The 20,047-nt window shown below is 41.1% G+C and overlaps 1 protein-coding gene across 3 annotated transcripts in view; it reads left to right on the top strand.

Annotated features, from left to right (window-relative positions):
* The window catches only part of PRRX1 (paired related homeobox 1), a 100,945-nt gene that overhangs the window by 61,346 nt on the left and 19,552 nt on the right, over window positions 1–20,047 (top strand). For all 3 annotated transcript variants that reach the window (XR_009154448.1, XM_058177363.1, XM_058177364.1), the window contains exon 2: window positions 16,117–16,292. Coding sequence is in view for 2 of the 3 variants with exons in the window: in XM_058177363.1 (XP_058033346.1) it covers window positions 16,117–16,292 (176 nt within the window). In the remaining variant the exon portion in view is untranslated. The remainder of the gene's footprint in view (window positions 1–16,116; window positions 16,293–20,047) is intronic.

Here is a 20,047-nt window from a genome sequence, read left to right on the forward strand (position 1 = left end):
GGGACTACACAGAGCAAGTGTTTTGGAAAGCTTCCACTTGCTTATTTCCAAGGAATTCCACTGATTTTCAGAGATGATAATATGAGATCATGCACTTTGTTTTAACAAATTATCAGCAATAGTAGATCTCCATCATGGAAAGCCACCAAGAGTTATTTGATTGTGTCAGGATATAAATATAATAAATAAACTTTGACTGTATTACATATGGATAATTTCCCTTGTCAACTATTCAGCCACCTCCAGTGCTACCAGAATGAGCACGTGTGTTTGTAGGAGTATGAACATCTAATTTGGCAATCAAAGATTAGCTGTATGTCTCCTTTGATCAATTCCTGATTTGTAGCAGCATCCATGGAGGCTCTTTCTATTCAGTTTGGGCTTAGCTTTAACTATTAGTTCATGGTTAAGACTTCTGTATTACAAGTAGTGCTGATTTAGTAACTATCACATTTAGCAATCGTTTTCAGTTACAATGGCAATCATAAAGTAACTTTATGACTTATGATCTTCATAGATCTGCAAAGCAAAATGAGGGCTACTTATAATTTCTCTCGTTTTTTCATTGTGGAATTTTTCTTTCCCAAACTATTTGACTAATCTGAAAATTCATAGTTACCTGTCTTTGAACTCACTTCTTCTTCTTTCATTTATGTGATGTGAAATTCATAAATTATGATTCATTTAGATGCGATAGCATTCTGCAATTAATGAAGTAGAATGAGCCTGTGGTGGTTGTTTTTCCAAAACAAATTTCAAGTATGTTCTTAAGGTTGCTGAAGCCAGTAATTAACATCACTAGGCTCATAATTTACTTTGCATAGTTTAGGAAATCTTTTTGAGACCAGCCAAAACATCATCAAATCTCCTTTCCTCTTTCCTGGTGACCGCAAAACAAAACAAAACAAATCCTCAGCAGCTCATGTGAGACACAGGGAGCCATCACAACTATTTTTACAAGTTTCAAAGAATGTTCCCTATAGTTTCACTAGTTTCAAATAAATAATGCAGGAAAATAAAAAAGGATATTCCCTCAAAACTGTTAATTTCAGAGTTGAAAGAGATCCACCACAGCATACAAGATGAAAGGGTCTTTATTCTTAATTCAAGGAAAGTGTTGATTTGTTTCTCTGCACTGAAAGACCAATGGAGCCTGCAACGTAATAAGCAGTCTCAGGTTGTGTTGTTGTTGGATCTCATGCTTCATTTTTTGAGTCCATGTCAAGACAGATTTTGCCAGAGGGACCCATAAAGCATATTAGTGGGTCAGGGCTTGCCATTTAAATAAAAATCTGCTTAGAGTTCCTATCAGATCGAGGTATTAACTTGGGAATCAGTTTCATTTCAGCAAATAAGATTCGTTTCTCTACTTTAGAGTAATCAGAGTTTTGCCTTTGGTGGCTTGACCTTTTGGCTATAGCTTGTATTTGCTTCTTTCATTAGCCTGCAACACCCAATCCATGCCAATGAATTATAGCATCATTGTTCCTCCTGAGCACTTAAATAGTGAGAGCAGGCAAAGAACCTGATCTGCGGCCAGGTATTCTTGCTTGTGGTTTGGAAAGATAGACAGATGGAAACTCTATTAAAAGGGGAATGTTTGCTAACTTATAAAGCCAGTTGGGAAGTATATTTAATGGGCACTTTTCTGATAATGTTTCTTTTATAACACATAGAAATGAAATTTCAGGTATAACGACCATCCTAGAAATAAATAATAAGGGCTCTCTTCAACAGAGATCTGGGACCAATTGGGCAAGACTTGTTGAACTTATCCCTCATGCATGCACTTATCATCATATGTATCACTAAGAGCTTGAAAGAGCTTGGAGGGGGTCTGTATTTTGCTCTCTGAGATGCACCTTTCTGGGTTTCAACTAACTGTAGTCTCAGAGCAGGGAGCTAGGTGGTAGTTATCACCTGGGAAAACCTAATGCTTTTCAAAGCTTCTGTCCACTGCCAGAAAGGCCCGGTGGCTAAAGTGGGACCATTTGGAGAAGTTATGTATGTTGTTTTACCAGCCTTCTTGCTGCACAGCAACGTTCCAGCCTGATGTGCCTGACTCCACTGCGCACTGTGAGCTTCACAAGGCTGACCAGATCAAGAAATCAAACTATGCAGACTAAGACTTATTAAGGTTGGCTATGATAACTGATCTTACAAATATGACTGTGTTTTATCTCCACCTTCTTCTTAGCATTCCTTTAATTAAGAAGGTGTCTGCCTGAACACTTCTGAATAATATCTGTCTGTTTCAGCCTTAAAATATGTTTGATTCCCCCTTTTTCTGACAACAGATTTTGCACAGTCTCCGTGAAGGTCATTTTCTTTACTCTATATACAGGGAGCCCTCGACTTACAACAGTTTGCTTAGTGACCGTTGGAAGTTACAACATCATTGGAAAAAAAAGACGTATGACCATGTTTCACACTTATGACTGTTGTAGCATCCCTGTGGTCACGTGATTTACTTTTGGATGCTTGGCAACTGATCCATATTTACAACAGTTGCAGTGTCCTGGGATTGTGGTGTCCTGGGGTCAGCAATCCCCTTTTGTGACCTTCTGACAAGCTAAGTCAATGGTGAAGGAAGATTCACATAACAACCATGTTACTAATTTAACAAGTACATTGATTCACTTAACAACCTTGGCAAGAAAAGTCATAAGATGAGGCAAAACTCACTTAACAAATGTCACACTTAGAAATTTTGGGCTCAATTGTTGTAAGTCGAGGACTACGTGTATTGACTCTCCAAAATCTCCAGGTCTGAGAGATTTTAGACTGTCATTGTGTGGTATATAGTATAGTGTGATCCAAGAGTTCATGGTCACCATGGTAACCATGGGCCAGATCCACATCATTCACAAACCAAAACACATAGGAAGTCACATGGTTCACCTGGTTTTCGTCTTAGGACATTATGACTTGATCTAAAGGTGCTCTGATTTTGTGATGGACTGATCACTCTTTGATTGTTTTTTGACTTACGGTTAGTAATAGGTTTGTATATTCATTGACAATAAGAAAGCATTCAAAATGGGCTACAAATGCCTCCCACGATTCGGTCACTGGGTTAAAAGGCACAAAGTTCTGAGGCAATGCCATGGTTTGCTCTGTAGGCCAGGGATCTGAATAGCTCTGAGGAGAAATTCACACTTTGGCTCGCTCAGCAGCTCAGCAACTCATGTACTTTCCTCAGTCCTCGTCGCCAGTATTATATTCTGTGGGTTCCGTAATAATTGAGGCTCCACAGCTGTTCACACATAACGTTTATTTTAACTCACAGAGACCAGCAACAACCAGCAGACCAGGCCTGCTTTGACAGCCCTCTTTTTATTCAGCTCCAAAAGCGGGAGCCAATCAGAACAGAACAAGAAACCATCTCCACCACTAGGGGCCGCCACTGCCGGTGCAGGACATAACAGTTAGTGCCCACCTACTATAGGGAAAACCCATTCAATTGGTATCTCCAGGAAGCTAATGGACACAGATGGGTTTTGGAGAGAACTTGGGGTTTTTCAGGCCCAGCTCTTAGGCCACACAAGTTTATTGGCTCAGTTCATGGCAAGATGCAGTAGAGACAGAGTTTTCAAAAGGACATGCCTTCATCCCCTGTCTAGGGCAAAAGAAAAGCACATTGCTGGGGGTAGGGAGACTATCACATCATTTGAACTAAAACTAAAACTGAAATTTGGAAAATGTTTGAATGGTAAAGATTTTCTGATACCTGTGCATTTGATATTAAAAAGGCATATAGAAAATTGGTTTCCGTTTATAAATTAAATCTAACAGTGTTTTTGGAATAGAGTAATAGGATGCTGTTACAATTTCTTAATTGAGAAAACATTGTAAAGTCAAGTGTGTAGTGCAGAGTTTGAACTATGACTCTAGCCATAACTCACTACTGGAAAAATGAGCACTGAAGACCATTTACATGAAATCAATGCCCAGAGGATTAAAACTGAGTCTTCATTAAAAAACAAAAAATAAGAATGTTGTCTGCATTGAGCTTTAAATTTCTGAGTGTGCATTTGGATTCAAAATTGACTTGGAAGCTTTCTATCCTGTATATGGTTAATAGGCATCATTCTCAGCTGAACCTTAGGAGAATGATAAAGACATTTCATTGCTTGTTCTGTTGAACTTTTTTAGCCTATAATGGGATATGGTTGCCAAACGAATGCACAGGCTTCAATATAATTGTTGTGAAGAATGTTATCAAATCAAAGGCTCTAAGACAGATGTGTTCCCATCCCTTGCAGTGTTGTGGAGAGAATAAGAAAGAAATGGCCTCTATTTTTTGAGGCAATTTTACTTACAGCATAGATTGAGGCATAGTCAGAAAACATATATACAGACTGTTGGGAATGTAATGTCTCTGGAATAGGTGCTACTGTGAATAATTTCCATGGAAGGAAAAATATTCTTGGTGCACTAAGTTGGACATGCAGGCTTTTTATAGAAAAGAGGTTTCCTTTCCTGCACAGATCTGGAAACCTCTAAATCATGGTGGATATGCATTATATAAAAGATGGGAAAATATGTCTTTGGCCTAAATAATTTAAAACTGAGAACACTGAGGATATATCCAGCCAGAGTCATTACTACTACTCAGTTTAAACTGATGATTCAAGGGAAATATTTGGGAAAATGGCAGTTTTTTATTTTCTTGCTTTTAGAGTTTATAAGAATGTTTATTCGATTATCTTTTAATGACATCAACTTAGTTAATGATTGCGTGGTTTGGTTAGCTTTGGAGCAGATTAGAAATTGGAAGAGCAGTAATGTGATCTGATTGTCAGGGTGGAACTGTGAATACTGGATTTTTCAAATCATCTCAGTTGGGTTGCGGCTTATGTAGATATTTTAGAGAATGGAAAATTAGATTATGTAGCTAAGGAGTGTTTAGGTCAGGCTGATGTGATATTCCTTCAATGCAGGCTTCCATAGGAGATTAGAGAAGAATGGCAGAGGCAACTGGAGTTAGAATATAGTAGACTGATTTTAGGGCTTTGACTGACTTGGCTGGGTGAAACAGATTAGTTTTTTCTAATACTTGTTATGGTGAATTCTCTTCAGACTATGAAGAAGTGCAACAATGCAACAGAAGTGTGATGTTTATGGAATGGAAGAAATAATTGACCATGTTTTTGGGGACTGTTTCCATTATGGCAAAGAAATAGGCTTTCTGATGTGTTGTTTAATGATAGAGTAATTTGAAAACCTGTTCTGCAACTCTCATGGATATTTTTGTAGGATTCCAGAACATATCTTTTCTTTTATGTACACCAAGAGCATATGTACCAAGACAAATTCCTTGTGGGTCCAATCACACTTGGCCAATAAAGAATTCTATTCTGTTCTATTCTATTCTATTCTATTCTATTCTACTCTACTCTACTCTACTCTACTCTACTCTACTCTACTCTACTCTATATAATTAATGAAAATTACTGAATTGACAAGTTATTTCAGTAGATTGTGATAATAGGACCTATCTTGTCCTTGTTCCGGCATTGGCTCCAAAGAGAAGACAAATATTTTGCACTCTTAAGTATTGGACTTTAATAGTTCACTTGTCAGTTAGTGTTGACCAGGGCTGTTTTTGACTGTTTTGGACATTTGTTTGTGAAATGATTGAGTAGCTAGGCTGTCTCTACATGTGTGTGCATGCACATTTATTTATTTATTTTATTTGTCAAGGACGTATTAGGTAATAAGTATAAACATAGATTGGATACATAAAATAGATACAAATAGAGGAAACATTAGGACAGGGATGGTAGGCACTCTGGTGCCCTTATGTACGCTCCTTATAGACCTCTTAGGAATGGGGTGAGATCAACAGTAGGCATTTTAGGTTACAATTTGGGGGGTTGGGGGATGAAACCACAGAGTCAGGTAGTGCATTCCAGGCACTGACCACTCTGTTGCTGAAGTCATAATTTCTGCAATCAAGTTTCAGTGGAAGAGTTTGTGCACATACATGATATCCCTGCAATCTGGGGAAAACTTGAAAAACTGCTAAACTTTCTGGAGGATGCAGCTGCTTTAAGATTTGGGCAGTGTTTCTCAACTTTAGTAACTTTATGACATTCGCACTTCTACACCCAGAATTTTCAAGGCAGGATACTGGATGAGGAATTCTGGGAGTTGAACTCCACAAAACCTAAAGCTACCAAAGTTGAGAAACACTGAAGGATGCTTTGCTTGTGTCAACAGGCTTTGTGAAACATTTCCTCCAATAATTTTGCCCAGCCAACTAGTTGTTTTTTCTTCCTTATAAATGCTATTTATTTTTAACAGAACACCAGATACGTTTGTCCTTAATTTAAACTGTTGATTCATTTAAGATTTGGTTCTTTTGAAAATCCATTTAAGATGCAATCTATAATTTAGTTTGGCTGTAGCAACATACTGCATGTTCTAGTAACTTTTCACTGCCAATAAAGGAAAATATTTTAGCTCCGCGTTGAAATGAGGGATCTTTGGTGCTCTCTGAGCTTGGTTGTTTTCTTGCAGATGCTTCATTACTCAAACTAGACAGCATTAGCACTAGCACTTAGACTTATATACCATTTCCTAGTGCTTTATAACACTCTCTAACTGTTTACAATGTCAGCATATTGCCTCCAACAATCTGGGTCCTCATTTTACTGACCTCGGAAGGATAGAAGACTGAGTCAAGCTTGAGCTGGTCAGGATTGAACTTCTGGCTGTGGGCAGAGTTAGCCTGCAATACTGCATTCTAATCACTGCACCACCACAGCTCCTGGTAATATCATCAGTATTGGTAGGGAATGGGATTTGCTCTCAGTTTGTATTCTAGTAGCTTGCCCTGTTAGTGTTGATGGGAGTGGTCTTGGTGGTTCTTTGGTTGGGCTGTGTTTTGTTAGCTTGTTCGACCTAAAATCAAGACGTAAACAATACTGCAATCAAGGAACTGCCAAACAGCCCAACCAAGAACCACCAAAGCCACTCCCACCAACACCGACAGGGAAAGCCACTAAAATATAAAATGAGAATAAACACCACTCCCTACTAACACTGATGACGTTATTTAGTTTTGTAATGAAACGTCTGCAAGAAAACAACCAAGCTCAGAGAGCACTCATTTATCACTGCTTTTGGTAGGTTGTTTATATTTTAAAATTCTTTTTCTTGAACATTACAGTATTTAGTTCTTATGGTCTGGGGTGCTTGAAAGTCAAGAAATAACTTGTGTTGAAGGGGCTTCCTCCTGGGTAATAGTAATTGGACTGAAAACTCAGTGACTTTCTCTGTTTTATGTGCAACAATAACTTGTGATTTGTAAAGTATTGTTCAGTGTTTTGCAAGATGTGAAAAACCAGCTAGTTGTGAAAAAATCACATAATTAAGTAATCTATGCCTTCATTTTCTGTGTGAATACAATCTACCTAAAATATTGTATACTCTGTTCTGTTTGCTGAGAAGACTTTAGTTTATGTTGGTTCAAGACGAGTATCTCAACAAGCAGGATTGTTTTAATTATTGATTGGTTTTTTTATGTTGCCCTTCTCCCTTATAAGGCAACTCTGGGCTTACGACTACTGGATTTACCGGTAGGAAAACCTTGGATTCTTTTATTCTTGTAGCCAGCCATAGATAAAATTCAGCTATGCTCTGTGCAATTAGTGTTTGTTCCTAGACTCTATATCTGCTATCATGTGTGCAGATTATTCTGTAAGGAAGTAAAATGAAAAAGTGCTCACTGTTGTTCCGAGAAGGCTCATTGAACATGTCCTCTGAAGCTTCTTCTGTTGTTGGATTTAACGTTTCTCAAAACTATATGAAATAGATGCAAGGGAAGGCATCTCCATAAATATGCTGAATATGTACAGCTGAGGTAAACCTTTTCCTTTGCTAATTTATGATTACACCTGGGATCAGTCTTCCCAGAATCTGTAGGCAATAATAAAGCCCATGTCATTCTCCCTTCATGGATTGGGAAAAGTGTTTTCTTATGTATCCTTTACTTATTTATTTAATTTACATCATATTTTTCTTTTCATTTGAGCATTCAAAATGACTGTAAACAATGCCCCCCCAACCAAAACATAAAAATATTGTACAAAAGCAGTGTTAAGTTGTATATTCTGGCAAATATTCCCAATGATTACTTTAATGAATCCCTAGGGATAGAATGATTACATACATACTTATATGACATACAAAATTCCAGATTAAATATGATATTACAAAGGCTGCAGATCAAATGTTGGGAATCACTGCAGGCTCCTAGTGAAAAACATCTAATGGTTCTTAGGACTCCATTATTGATTCTTTGGAACAGGGATACCCTCCCTAGCACATTAATCAGAGACAAAAACTTGTATTTGGTTCTAATTTTCATACAATATCTTGCAATTTCTTAATAAACAGAAGAGTTTAGATGTTGGATTTCTAGCGTCACATAGCTCAGCAGCTTTTGCCAGGAAAAAAGTTGGCAGCTCAACTGAATTATTTTATTCTGCTATTAATCATTTTATTCATTGTGGCTTGCACAATTAAGATCTTGGTTGACCTGAAGTGGTTTACATTGCTGTTGGAGTGGGTGTTCTTTTTTTCCTTTTTCCCAGCTGAAGGTTTAATGTTGTGTGTTCCTGTGCTTTGCTTCCACCCTGTAATGATACGTCAGGGACCATTTTATGTCTTACTTTACTATAGAGATTGCCTTCAGGGTTATGAGGTCGCTGTGTTCCCAGCATATTGTATTTTCTTGCTGTGGAGTGAACATATTGTAAAATTATGCATGCATGTTTAATAATTAGAATTCTTTACAATAGCTTTATTAGACAGAGCAATGATAAGGCTGGGCTGGATAATATCACAATAAAAAGGACAGTTAAAAGGAAATTCACTTAGTGGAAGAAATGTAGATTTTATTATGCCATGAATCTTATCAAGCACATCATCCATCTGGACATCTGCTGTGGCCCATTTTTTTATATTTCCTCCATTTCCCTCTTATTATCACAATGCTATCATTGCTGTTTTCCCTAGCTAGCAAATGTCTATGGAGATTCTCAGTCATCCAGGTCATGGTTGTCCCAAAGGCATTTTTTCAAGAGGCAACTGGGCTTTCTGGTTTTTCTTTAAAGACATTTCGCTTCTCATCCAAAAAGCTTCAGAGCTGAAGAAACTTCTTGGATGAGAAGTGAAATGTCTTCAAAGAAAATCCAGAAAATCCAGTTGCCTCTTGAAAAAGCACCTTTGGGACAACCTAGCTAATAAACCATTCATGTGGGGGCAGGTTCCACAGCTCAAATACATAGCTGTCTGTTCCATGGAGGACAGTGGTCTTGGACTCTACAGGCTCATATTTGAGCCTCTCCTGATAACAACAGGATAGCCCTTTTCCCCTTGTTTGCTAAACAAGCTCAGATTCAGAAGTGACTAATTTCAGAATCTAAATTAATAAATCTAGATTTTATTTTTTAAAAAATGAAAATCAGCAGAATCCCCAAATCTGTGACCCTACCAACATAACTAACTTTGCTTGCTTGTTTGATTGATTGATTGATTAGGTGTCATCAAATGAGTGTCAGCTCTTAAAACCGCATAGGCTGGTTTTTTTCAAGAAAACCTAAACAGGTTCTTTATGCCTTACAATTCTGTACCCATCACTGCTGTAACTGACCTTGCTGTTGGTCATCCTCATCTCCTCTTTCTTTCCTTCTTTTTTTTCTTTCTTTCTTTCTTTCTTTCTTTCTTTTAAGCATTAATACCTTCTCCACAGAGCTTGAGGTTCACGTAATGCAGTGGTAGTCAACATGGTCCCTACTGCCCACTAGTGGGCATTTCAGCTTTCATGGTGGGTGGTAGGGGTTTTGTCCGATACTGAAGCACTTTCCTTTTTTTAAATTTAATTGACTTTTTTAAAAAAAATCATAGCATTATTTAAAAACATTTTCATTAGGTTTTCATAAAATTCCCTGTGATAATTTAAATTTCTGAAAATATACTATTTGTATCGCCCGTGCATACAAATTCATTTACGTGAACTAAATGGCACTATAGTGCGACCGCAAACAAAACAGCCTCGTCCCAGAATAGCTCGCGCATCTCCCCCTACACCACCCAGCTGTAACAGACAAGCAGAGCTGGTAGCCAGCGCCCCCCCTCAAACCCAATCCACGATGCGCGAGAGGCATGCACCGACGACGATACACTTTATAAATCACTATTACTGTGGAACCAGTGGGCGGTTAGAAAATTTTACTACTAACAGAGATACAAAAGTGGGCAGTAGGTATAAAAAGGTTGACTACCCCTGACGTAATGTATCCAAAGTATGATCACTTTTAGCCTACTCAGTTGTGATTGAGATGAAACTCTGGGTGGATTGTTCAATGATCCATTTATTTGTATCTTGGCTGTCCTTGGTATTCTTAGGAGTTCTCAGAAATGTCAGTAGTTTTTCAATCCTACTTCTTTGAAGTCCAATTTTTGCTTCCACAGAGAGTCATAGGGGATATCACTGCATGCACTACTCTGACACGTTAGAGCATCTGAATAACTTTTCCAAGGTCTTCATGAGGGGTGGTATTTGACCGGTTTGGACAAACTAGTAGCAGCAATTTGAATTGGTTTGCCGAACTGGTAAATACCACCTCTGACTAACCCCGCCCACACCCATCCAGTCACTGCTCGCCCTTTGCAGCCACTTGCTGCTCGCCCTTTCTGGCTACTGGCTGCTCACTGCTCACCCCACCCACCCACCCCCACCCTATATATGTTGCATTTGCCACGCGGCCCAGCTAATCGACTCACCAGTTCTGCTCAGCTCACCAAAGGTAAGTAATGCATGCCGCCCACTTGCCCTTCGCCTTGGGTCAGGGGCTGGGGCCAGGGCCCAGGATGACCAATTCCCCAAGGCCCTAGAGCCACTGCCCACTCACTGCCTGCCTTGGCCAGGTCAGGGAATGCAACATTCCCCAGCTGCGGCCTTGCCTTGGAGCCACTGCCTGCTCGACTTGGGGAATGCGCCATTCCCTGGCTGTGACCTTGCCCCAGAGCCACCGCCCACTTGCTGTCCACCTCGCTCACCTACCTTTGCACCTTGAGGGAAGGAACACAGCAAGGCTCAGCTGCCTTTGACACCAAGAAGCCTCCAGCTGTCGGCGGTCATTTTCGGCTGCCTTCTGAGCAGCTCTGCTGCGATGCTGTCCCTTCGGCTGCTACCATTGTCTTGGCCGGGTCCGGCCGTGAGTGGCACCAGCAGGCAATGGAGTGCACGTGCGCAGCTGCTGCCCTGTTCTGGCCACTCACACGCAGCCCGTTGCCTGTCGGTGATGCTTGTGGCTGGACCCAGCCAGGAAAATGGCAGCAGCCAGAGGGACAACGTCGCAGTCGAGCTGCTCAGAAGGCAGCCGCTGGTGGCAGTCTTTAAGGTACAATCCCGGGAAGTGGGGGACCATAAAGGGACAGACTGCGACCAGCGGCTGCCTTCTGAGCAGCTCCACTGTAAAGGGAGAGAGAAAAGTTTGGCTTCTCTCTGCCGCAGCATTCAACATGGCTTCTTCTGTCCTCCTTCTCTGGCTCATACACACAGAACAAACATGAGAAGGAGGTGAGAAGCAGCCAGGTTGAACGCTAGAAGACTTGGCCAGGTGAACTTTTCTGTCGGCTCTGTGGGTGTGGCTTGGTGGGCATGGCTTGGTCGGTTGCAGTGATTGATGTCAGGTTGGCCATGCCCATTCAATTACATGACCCCCCCACCAATCTACGCCCACCAAGCCATGCCCACAAAATCGGTAGGGAAAAAAAATTGAATATCACCACTGGTCTCCATGGCTAAGTGCTAGTCTACAACATTTTCCTTGACTATTTGTTCCTTTATTGATAATGGTTGCTTCTAAATGACAAGCATCTACCACTTCAATGTCTTCACTTTCAATTTTAAGTTAGTGTAGTCCCACTTTTTCACTGTGCACCTTCCATTTTACCGTATTACTGGAGCTTGCAGATCCTTTGCATTTTCAGCTGTCAGAGTAATGTCACCAACATAATGTAGGTCATTGATGCTTCTCTCTCCAATCTTAATAGCAATAGCAATAGCACTTAGACTTATATACCACTTCATAGTGCTTTTACAGCCCTCTAAATGGTTTACAGAGTCAGCATATTGCCTACAATAATCTGGGTCCTCATTTTACTGACCTCGGAAGGATGGAAGCAGTGGTGGGATTCAGCCAGTTCGCACCATTTCGGGAGAACCGGTTGTTATCTTTCTGAGCAATTTGGCAAACTGGTTGTTGGAAGAAATCATTAGGGCAGAGAACTGGTTGTTAAATTACTTGAATCCCACAACTGGATGGAAGGCTGAGTCAACCTTGAGCCAGTGAGATTTGAAGTAGCCTGCAGTGCTGCACTCTAACCACTGTTGCGCCACCTTGGCTCTATCATACCCTATCATACTTAAAATCATACTGATGTTCCAATTTAGGATCCCTTAAGACATAATAACATATAGCAGTGATGGCGAACCTTTTTGCCATCGCATGCCAAAAGTGGGGGGAGCGCAAGGGGGTCATGCGCACATGTGACCACACCCATAATTCAATGTGCCTCGCCCTGTGCATGTGTGTGGGACCCCCTGCACTTCCCCCGCTTTTGGCACGCGATGGCATGGTGGGCCCGGTAGGCCCATTTTTCGCCCTCCCCAGGATCCAGAGGCTTTCTTGGAGCCTGGGGAGGGCAAAACAGCCTTCTCCACCCCCCGGAGATCCTCTGGAGGCCGGAAACTGAACAAAGGTTTAAGCTGAACTAAGGCAATGCATGCGTGCCCACCAATATGGCTCCCCATGCCACCTGTGGCACGCTTGCCATAGGTTTGCCATCATGGGCATATAGATTGAATGCTAAATTAAATAATCTACTATTATCTACTAAATCTATGATTTCATTTCTCATTTTCTGTTCCACAAGAGGAACAAATCCATTCCTTGTTATGTTAAGCAGGAGCAAAATTTTCCTCAGGAGATTTTAATGATTTCATTATGAGCTTTTGTGGACAGTAATACATTATCAGGATATGGAAGAAAATACCGTATATACTCGAATATAAGCCGATCCGAGTATAAGCCGAGGTCCCCAATTTTACCCCAAAAAACTGGGGTAAACTGGGGACTCGAGTATAAGCCGAGGGTGGGAAATGAGGCAGCTACCGGTCGGGGAAACCCTCCCTCCCTCAGCCGAGAAGGCTGGCGGCTCCCCCACCCCGCCCTCTCACTGCACCGGCAGGGCTTCCCCGCGCTAATGCAAAAGCCCGCCAAGTTTGCGCCATCCGGTATAATGTGAAAAAAAGAAGAAAAAAAAAACTCGAGTATAAGCCGTATATACTCGAGTATAAGCCGAGGGGACGTTTTTCAGCACAAAAAACGTGCTGAAAAACTCGGCTTATACTCGAGTATATACGGTACTAGTTGTTTTCCTACTGATTGCTACAATAGTTGATCTTCTTTGACAATGTGTGTGTGTCTGAATATATGTAGATGTTTTGAATCAATTTTTTTTGAAGAGAATATTTTTAATACAAGAGGCTGATTGTATGCATATTTGTTCTGTAAATTCGCTTAGCTCTTAATACTTAATACTTAATTAGAGGATTGCCTCTAAAGGAAAGTTAAAAAGGCATTTATTTTGTTTCTTCTAACTTTGTCAACCAGAAGACAGATGTCCTGATAGCTTTTTACATTAGCATAATAAAAGCCGTTCCTTTTTCCTCAAATATCTTTATGTGAGTTCTCAAAATAAACAATAGACAATTATTTCTAAAAATTTATTTACAGAACCAGTTGAACAGAAAGGGAACTTCCCAACTCTCAGGCAGTTCCCAGCTTTATGGGATATGTTCACAGTACAAATCTTGAGATAATGTAAAGAGCTTGAGATAATGTAAAGAGCTCCAAAATAAGGTTCGCTATACAATTATAATAAAATGTAGACTATATCGGAATTGACAGTCCATTAAAATGTTCTGTGATGTATTGAATTTATTTTAGACATTTGTATATAGTACATCATGCTATGAATGTTAAATGTTCATTGAGGACTTGAGAGACCCAGCTTCATGTCCATCCTCCTCTGTGAAAGCTGACCTGCAGCTTCTGGGGCAATAAAAAGTAGAGGAGGAGAACAAGGAGGCAATGTATATATTCCCTTTAGCTCCTAGACCTAGATGAAAGCTGCAAAGTTAATCAATCAAAATTGTTTCTAGAATTCACAGATTATTCATATCTGTCCAAAATGAAAAATAAAAATTATGTTAAATTATACTGTCATTGTCTCATTAAGTACAAATGTACTTCTCATTAGTAACTTAATCTGAATTCTGCCTATAATAATAACAACTTGGATACACAGAATAAAAAGGAAACAATAAAATCTAAAAATAATTAAAGGAGAGATCATATTAAAGTTATTTTATGCACAGAGGACATTTTCATGAAGGCTTTTTACTTCTCTTTCATCGAAGTAAAACTGAAACATATTGTATTCCAGCTTAATTTGAAAAGAAATATGTTGTTAATTTTAAATAGAGAGCCAGTATAGTGTAGTGTTAAAGGCACTGGGCTAAAAAGGGAGGCCATTAATTCTAGACCTGTCTTAAATACAAAGCCAGTTGGGTGACTATTGGCTCTCACCCCCCCAAGAAAAAAAATCAAGCCATTTATGAAAATATTGCCAAGGACACCGCAGGAATTTGTCCAGCAGTTGCCAGGAGTCAGGGCTGATTAGAAAGCAAAAAAACAACCCCTCAACACAGAACAATTCATTGAACAGATGACTCTCCTATTTTTATTTTACTGCATTTTGCAAGTGGATACTTGGAAGCATGGAGCTGCAATTACATTTGGCTCCTTGCATCTATGTCATGTACAGAAACATCAGAGTCATATATTGTTTTTGTTTGTTTTTCAACATGGATGGAAGAGATGAGGATTTTGGATTAACTCCCAGCATTGTCAGTGAGCTTGGTCTTTGAACACTGTGGTTAAGAATTAGGAAGACCTCAGGTTGCTGAGGAAGGTCCCAATCCATTGCTGGATTGTTCTCAGTGTTCGGAAATTTCTCCTTAGGTCTAGGTTGGTTCTCTCCTTTATTAGTTTCCATCCATTTTTTTCTTGTCTTGCCTTCTACTGATTTGGAAAGTAGGTTGATCCCCTCATCTTTGTGGCAGCCCCTCAATTATTGAAACACTTTTATTTATTTAATTATTATATAATAAATGATTCTATAGAAGGAAGAGAAAGATATCGTATGAGAGGAATTATGTAAGAGGAAAGAGAGGAAAAGTGATAATATTCTTTGTAACTAAGATCAAAAAATAGTTAACATCAAAAGATTCAAAAAATGGAGGGCATTTTTTAATAGTAATAGGGAAATTTCATAGTTTAGGAAAATTTATGTGATTCACAAATAACTATGATAAAAATCTATTTTTTTAGTTGAGTAGATTATAAAAATATTTTAAAGACCATGTGTTAATAATATTCAGTGTTAGAAAGAAGCTTAACATTACTAAAATACTATTGGTCTTGATCTCATTTGCAGAGCAAGTTATTAATTTTCTTTTATGAAAAGAGTTTTGGAGATGTCAATATTCATACTCAGTATTCCTTTACCTCACAAAACAGTCTGATTCTAGGCTATGCATCTATATACTGTATATGTAATGAACAACTAATATTAATAGTGTATGGCACCCTCTTTGTGTCCTGGTGTATGTTATTTCAATTGTCCGAGTTATTTTGATAAGGATAGCCTGAGCCCTAAAGTCTTTAAGAAGACAATACTGCTTTTTCACTCAGTCAATAAAGGGAGATGAATTTGAAACACTATACTGTATGACCACTTATATGCCATCATAATTACCCTACATTTGAACAGCCGTTTGAAATTTATGCAAAGTTGTATGTTGTTCTGTTTTACTGCTAATTTGGATTATATGTGACCTCACCTGTTAATTGCCATGCAGTTTTTCTTTTAAAAAGCTTAATCGTCAAAAGTCATTTATTTGATGAATAGTTTCGTTTGATTTACTGAATCACCTCCCCATTTCAGTTTTTCTGCTTTCTCCTTTGCCAGGTGACCAGCTGAATTCTGAAGAGAAGAAGAAACGAAAGCAGAGGCGAAACAGGACCACCTTCAATAGCAGCCAGCTTCAGGCCCTGGAGAGAGTCTTTGAGCGGACACATTACCCAGATGCTTTTGTCCGAGAAGACCTTGCACGCAGGGTCAACCTCACCGAGGCTCGAGTCCAGGTAAGGAATCCAGCACCCCAAAGAACAGACCAGATGACTTACTCTTCTTATTCCATCTTTTTTTTTTAAGAAAAAACAAAAACAAAGAGGTAGACATTTTATCTTTTCTTCCAGCCCATTTTAGAAGTTTTTGTTTAAAAAACAGACCCATCTTTCTATTTATGTTATTTTAAAGTGTATTTTTATTTCCCCATTCCTGTATTTTATTTCAGATATTGGGCATCAGAATGTATATGGAAACAAACAAACAAACAAACAAACAAACAAACAAAACAATATGTGTAATAATCTTGTTTATTAATATTAATTTTCCAAGGACCACCCCCTCCCGCTGCCTCCCCACATCCTCTTCCAATGTGTGTAATAATCACCTGCTATATTGTGGATATAGATAGTTGCAAGATACTTATCTGTCATAAGATGGGAGAAAGAGGCTGTCCTTTAGTTTTATCCTTGTATCCCCATGCAGTGGACAGCTGTTCCAAAATTTGGTTAAGTCTGATAAGGGACAAGAGTAGCATTTGGATCACATTTTTGCCACTCCAATAAATTAAACCCATTCAAATTCACCAAAAGTGTTAACTATTTTAGCAAGTTGTTACAGTATGAATATTTGAATTTTAATACTTGAACATTTATGACAGTTTCACATATAAAAATAATTTCACTAATTATTTTTAAGCTAAAATGTTTTGTTTAAATACTTTTTTCTTTAACTATGAAGACCAATGTTTCCATTGCTTATCTTATTGTAAACCAAGTTGTTGACTTAAATGTATTCTGAGCTCCACATTTTGGCAATTTTCAAGGAGCAAGGATGAAATACAAGTAGTTCTTGACTTACAACTGTTCATTTAGTGACCACTCAGAGTTACAACAGTACTGAAAAAAGTGATTTATGACCATTTTTCACACTTGTGACTATTGCAGTATCCCTATGGTCAATATGATTGACAACTGTATCCCAAGGTAATGTGATCACCTTTTGTGAACTTCTGAGAAGTAAAGTCAAGGGGGAAGCCAGATTCGCTTAAGAAAAGTGTCACTAACTTAACAATTGCAGCAATTGACGTAACAACGGTGGCAACAAAAGTGGTAAAATGGGGTAAAATTCACTTAACAATGTTTCACTTGGCAACATAAATTTTGGGCTCAATTGTGATCGTAAGTTGAGGACTACCTATAAGTGGGTAAGTATTTGATTAGAGCACCAGCTCTAGACAAATTAAAACTATTCCTCACTACAGATCTTTCTGTATGTTTTTTCTGTCATAAACTTACAACCTTAAAAGCTAGAAACCTCCCATTTTTAAATTTCTAAAACTAAATCTAGATTATTTATTTATTTATTTATTTATTCAAATTTATATACCGCCCTATCTCCCGAAGGACTCAGGGCGGTGTACAGGCATTTAAAAGACATATAAATACAATATAAAACAATTAAAAAACTGATTCTAACAAGCCCGTAAATTTAGAATTAAAATATCAAATAAAACCCAATTTAAAACCAATAATTTAAAATCTAGCTCAGCCCTGCACAATTAAATAAATACGTTTTAAGCCCGCGGCGGAAGGTCCGGAGGTCCGAAAGCTGACGAAGTCCGGGGGGTAGTTCATTCCAGAGGGTGGGGGCCCCCACAGAGAAGGCCCTTCCCCTGGGTGTCGCCAGACGACATTGCCGCGCCGACGGCACCCTGAGGAGACCCTCTCTGTGAGAGCGCACGGGTCGGTGAGAGATATTCGGTAGCAGTAGGCGGTCCCGTAAGTAGCCCAGCCCAATGCCATGGAGCGCTTTAAAGGTGGTCACCAAAACCTTGAAGCGCACCCGGAAAGCCACAGGTAGCCAGTGCAGCCTGCGCAGGATGGTTGTTATACGGAGCCACGAGGGCTCCATCTATCACCCGCAGCCGCATTCTGACTAACTGTAGCCTCGGATGCCCTTCAAGGGGAGCCCCATGTAGAGCATTGCAGTAATCCAGGCGAGACGTCACGAGTGCGTGAGTGACCGTGCATAGGGCATCCCGGTCCAGAAAGGCGCAACTGGCGTACCAGGCGAACCTGGTAGAACGCTCTCCTGGAGACGGCCGTCAAATGGTCTTCTAGAGACAGCCGCTCATCCAGGAGGACGCCTGTTGCGGACCCTTTCCATCGGGGCCAATGACTCGCCACCGATGGTCAGCCGCGATTTAGCTGACTGTATCGGGATGCCGGCATCCACAGCCACTCTGTCTTGGAGGGATTGAGCTTGAGCCTATTTCTCCCCATCCAGACCCGTCGGCCTCCAGGCACCGGGACAGCACTTGATAACCGTTGGGGTGGTCCGGTGTGAAAAGTACAGCTGGGTGTCATCCGCATACAGCTGGTACTTCACACGAAACCACTGATGATCTCACCCAGCGGCTTCATGTAGATGTTAAACAGAAGGCGAGAGGATCGACCCCTGCGGCACCCCACAAGTGAGGCGCCCGGGCCGACCTCTGCCCCGTCAACACCGACTGCGCCGGTCGGAGAGATAGGAGGAGAACCACCGATAAACGGTGCCTCCCACTCCCAATCCCTCCAACCGGCGCAGCAGGATACCATGGTCGATGGTATCGAAAGCCGCTGAGAGGTCTAATAGGACCAGGGCAGAGGAGCAACCCCTGTCCCTGGCCCTCCAGAGATCATCCACCAACGCGACCAAAGCCGTCTCCGTGCTGTAACCGGGCCGAAAACCGGACTGGAACGGGTCTAGATAGACAGTTTCATCCAGGTGCAAGGGAAATTGATATGCCACCATACTCTCTACAACCTTCGCCGTGAAGCGAAGGTTGGAGACCGGACGATAATTACCTAAAACAGCCGGGTCCAAGGACGGCTTCTTAAGGAGGGGCCTCACCACCGCCTCTTTCAAGGCGGCCGGGAAGACACCCTCCACCAAAGAAGCGGTCGTAATCGCCTGGAGCCAGCCTCGTGTCACCTCTCGAGTGGCCAGCACCAGCCAAGAGGGGCACGGGTCCAGTAAACACGTGGTGGCATTCAACCTACCCAACAACCTGTCCATGTCCTCGGGAGCCACAGGGTCAAACTCATCCCACACAATGTCACCAAGACCGCCCTCACGCATCTCGCCCGTATCACTGCAATCTTGGTCCAGACCATCCCGAAGCTGAACGATTTTATCGTATAGATAACCGTTAAACTCCTCAGCACGTCCCTGCAACGGGTCATCCCGCTCCCCCTGGTGTAAGAGGGAGCGAGTCACCCGAAACAGGGCGGCTGGGCGGTTATCTGCCGATGCAATGAGGGAGGAGGCGAGCTACGCCGCTTCCTCAATGCCACTAGGTAAGTCCTAGTATAGGACTTCACTAGTGTCCGATCAGCTTCCGAACGGCTAGACCTCCAAAGACTCTCCAGGCGTCTTCTCCGGCGCTTCATCCCTCTCAGCTCCTCGGAGAACCAAGGAGCCGGTTGGGACCTGCGCCGGGTCAGAGGCCGCAAAGGCACGACACGGTCCAAGGCCCCCGCCGCGGCCTGTTCCCCGGCCGCAACAAGGTCCTCAGTCGGGCCGGGAGCCAGACCTCAGGAAATGGCCCAAGCTCCGTCCGAACCCATCCGGGTCCATCAGGCGCCTGGGACGGAACCAACGATCGGCTCCGCCTCCCGCGGTGGTGAATGGCGGTCAGAAAGTCCAGGCGAAGAAGAGAGTGATCTGACCATGACAAAGGTTCAATGACTAATTCCTTTAAGTCCAGATCTCTCAACCACTGACC

This window comes from Ahaetulla prasina, chromosome 3 (assembly GCF_028640845.1).
Source record: "Ahaetulla prasina isolate Xishuangbanna chromosome 3, ASM2864084v1, whole genome shotgun sequence".
NCBI lineage: Eukaryota > Metazoa > Chordata > Lepidosauria > Squamata > Colubridae > Ahaetulla > Ahaetulla prasina.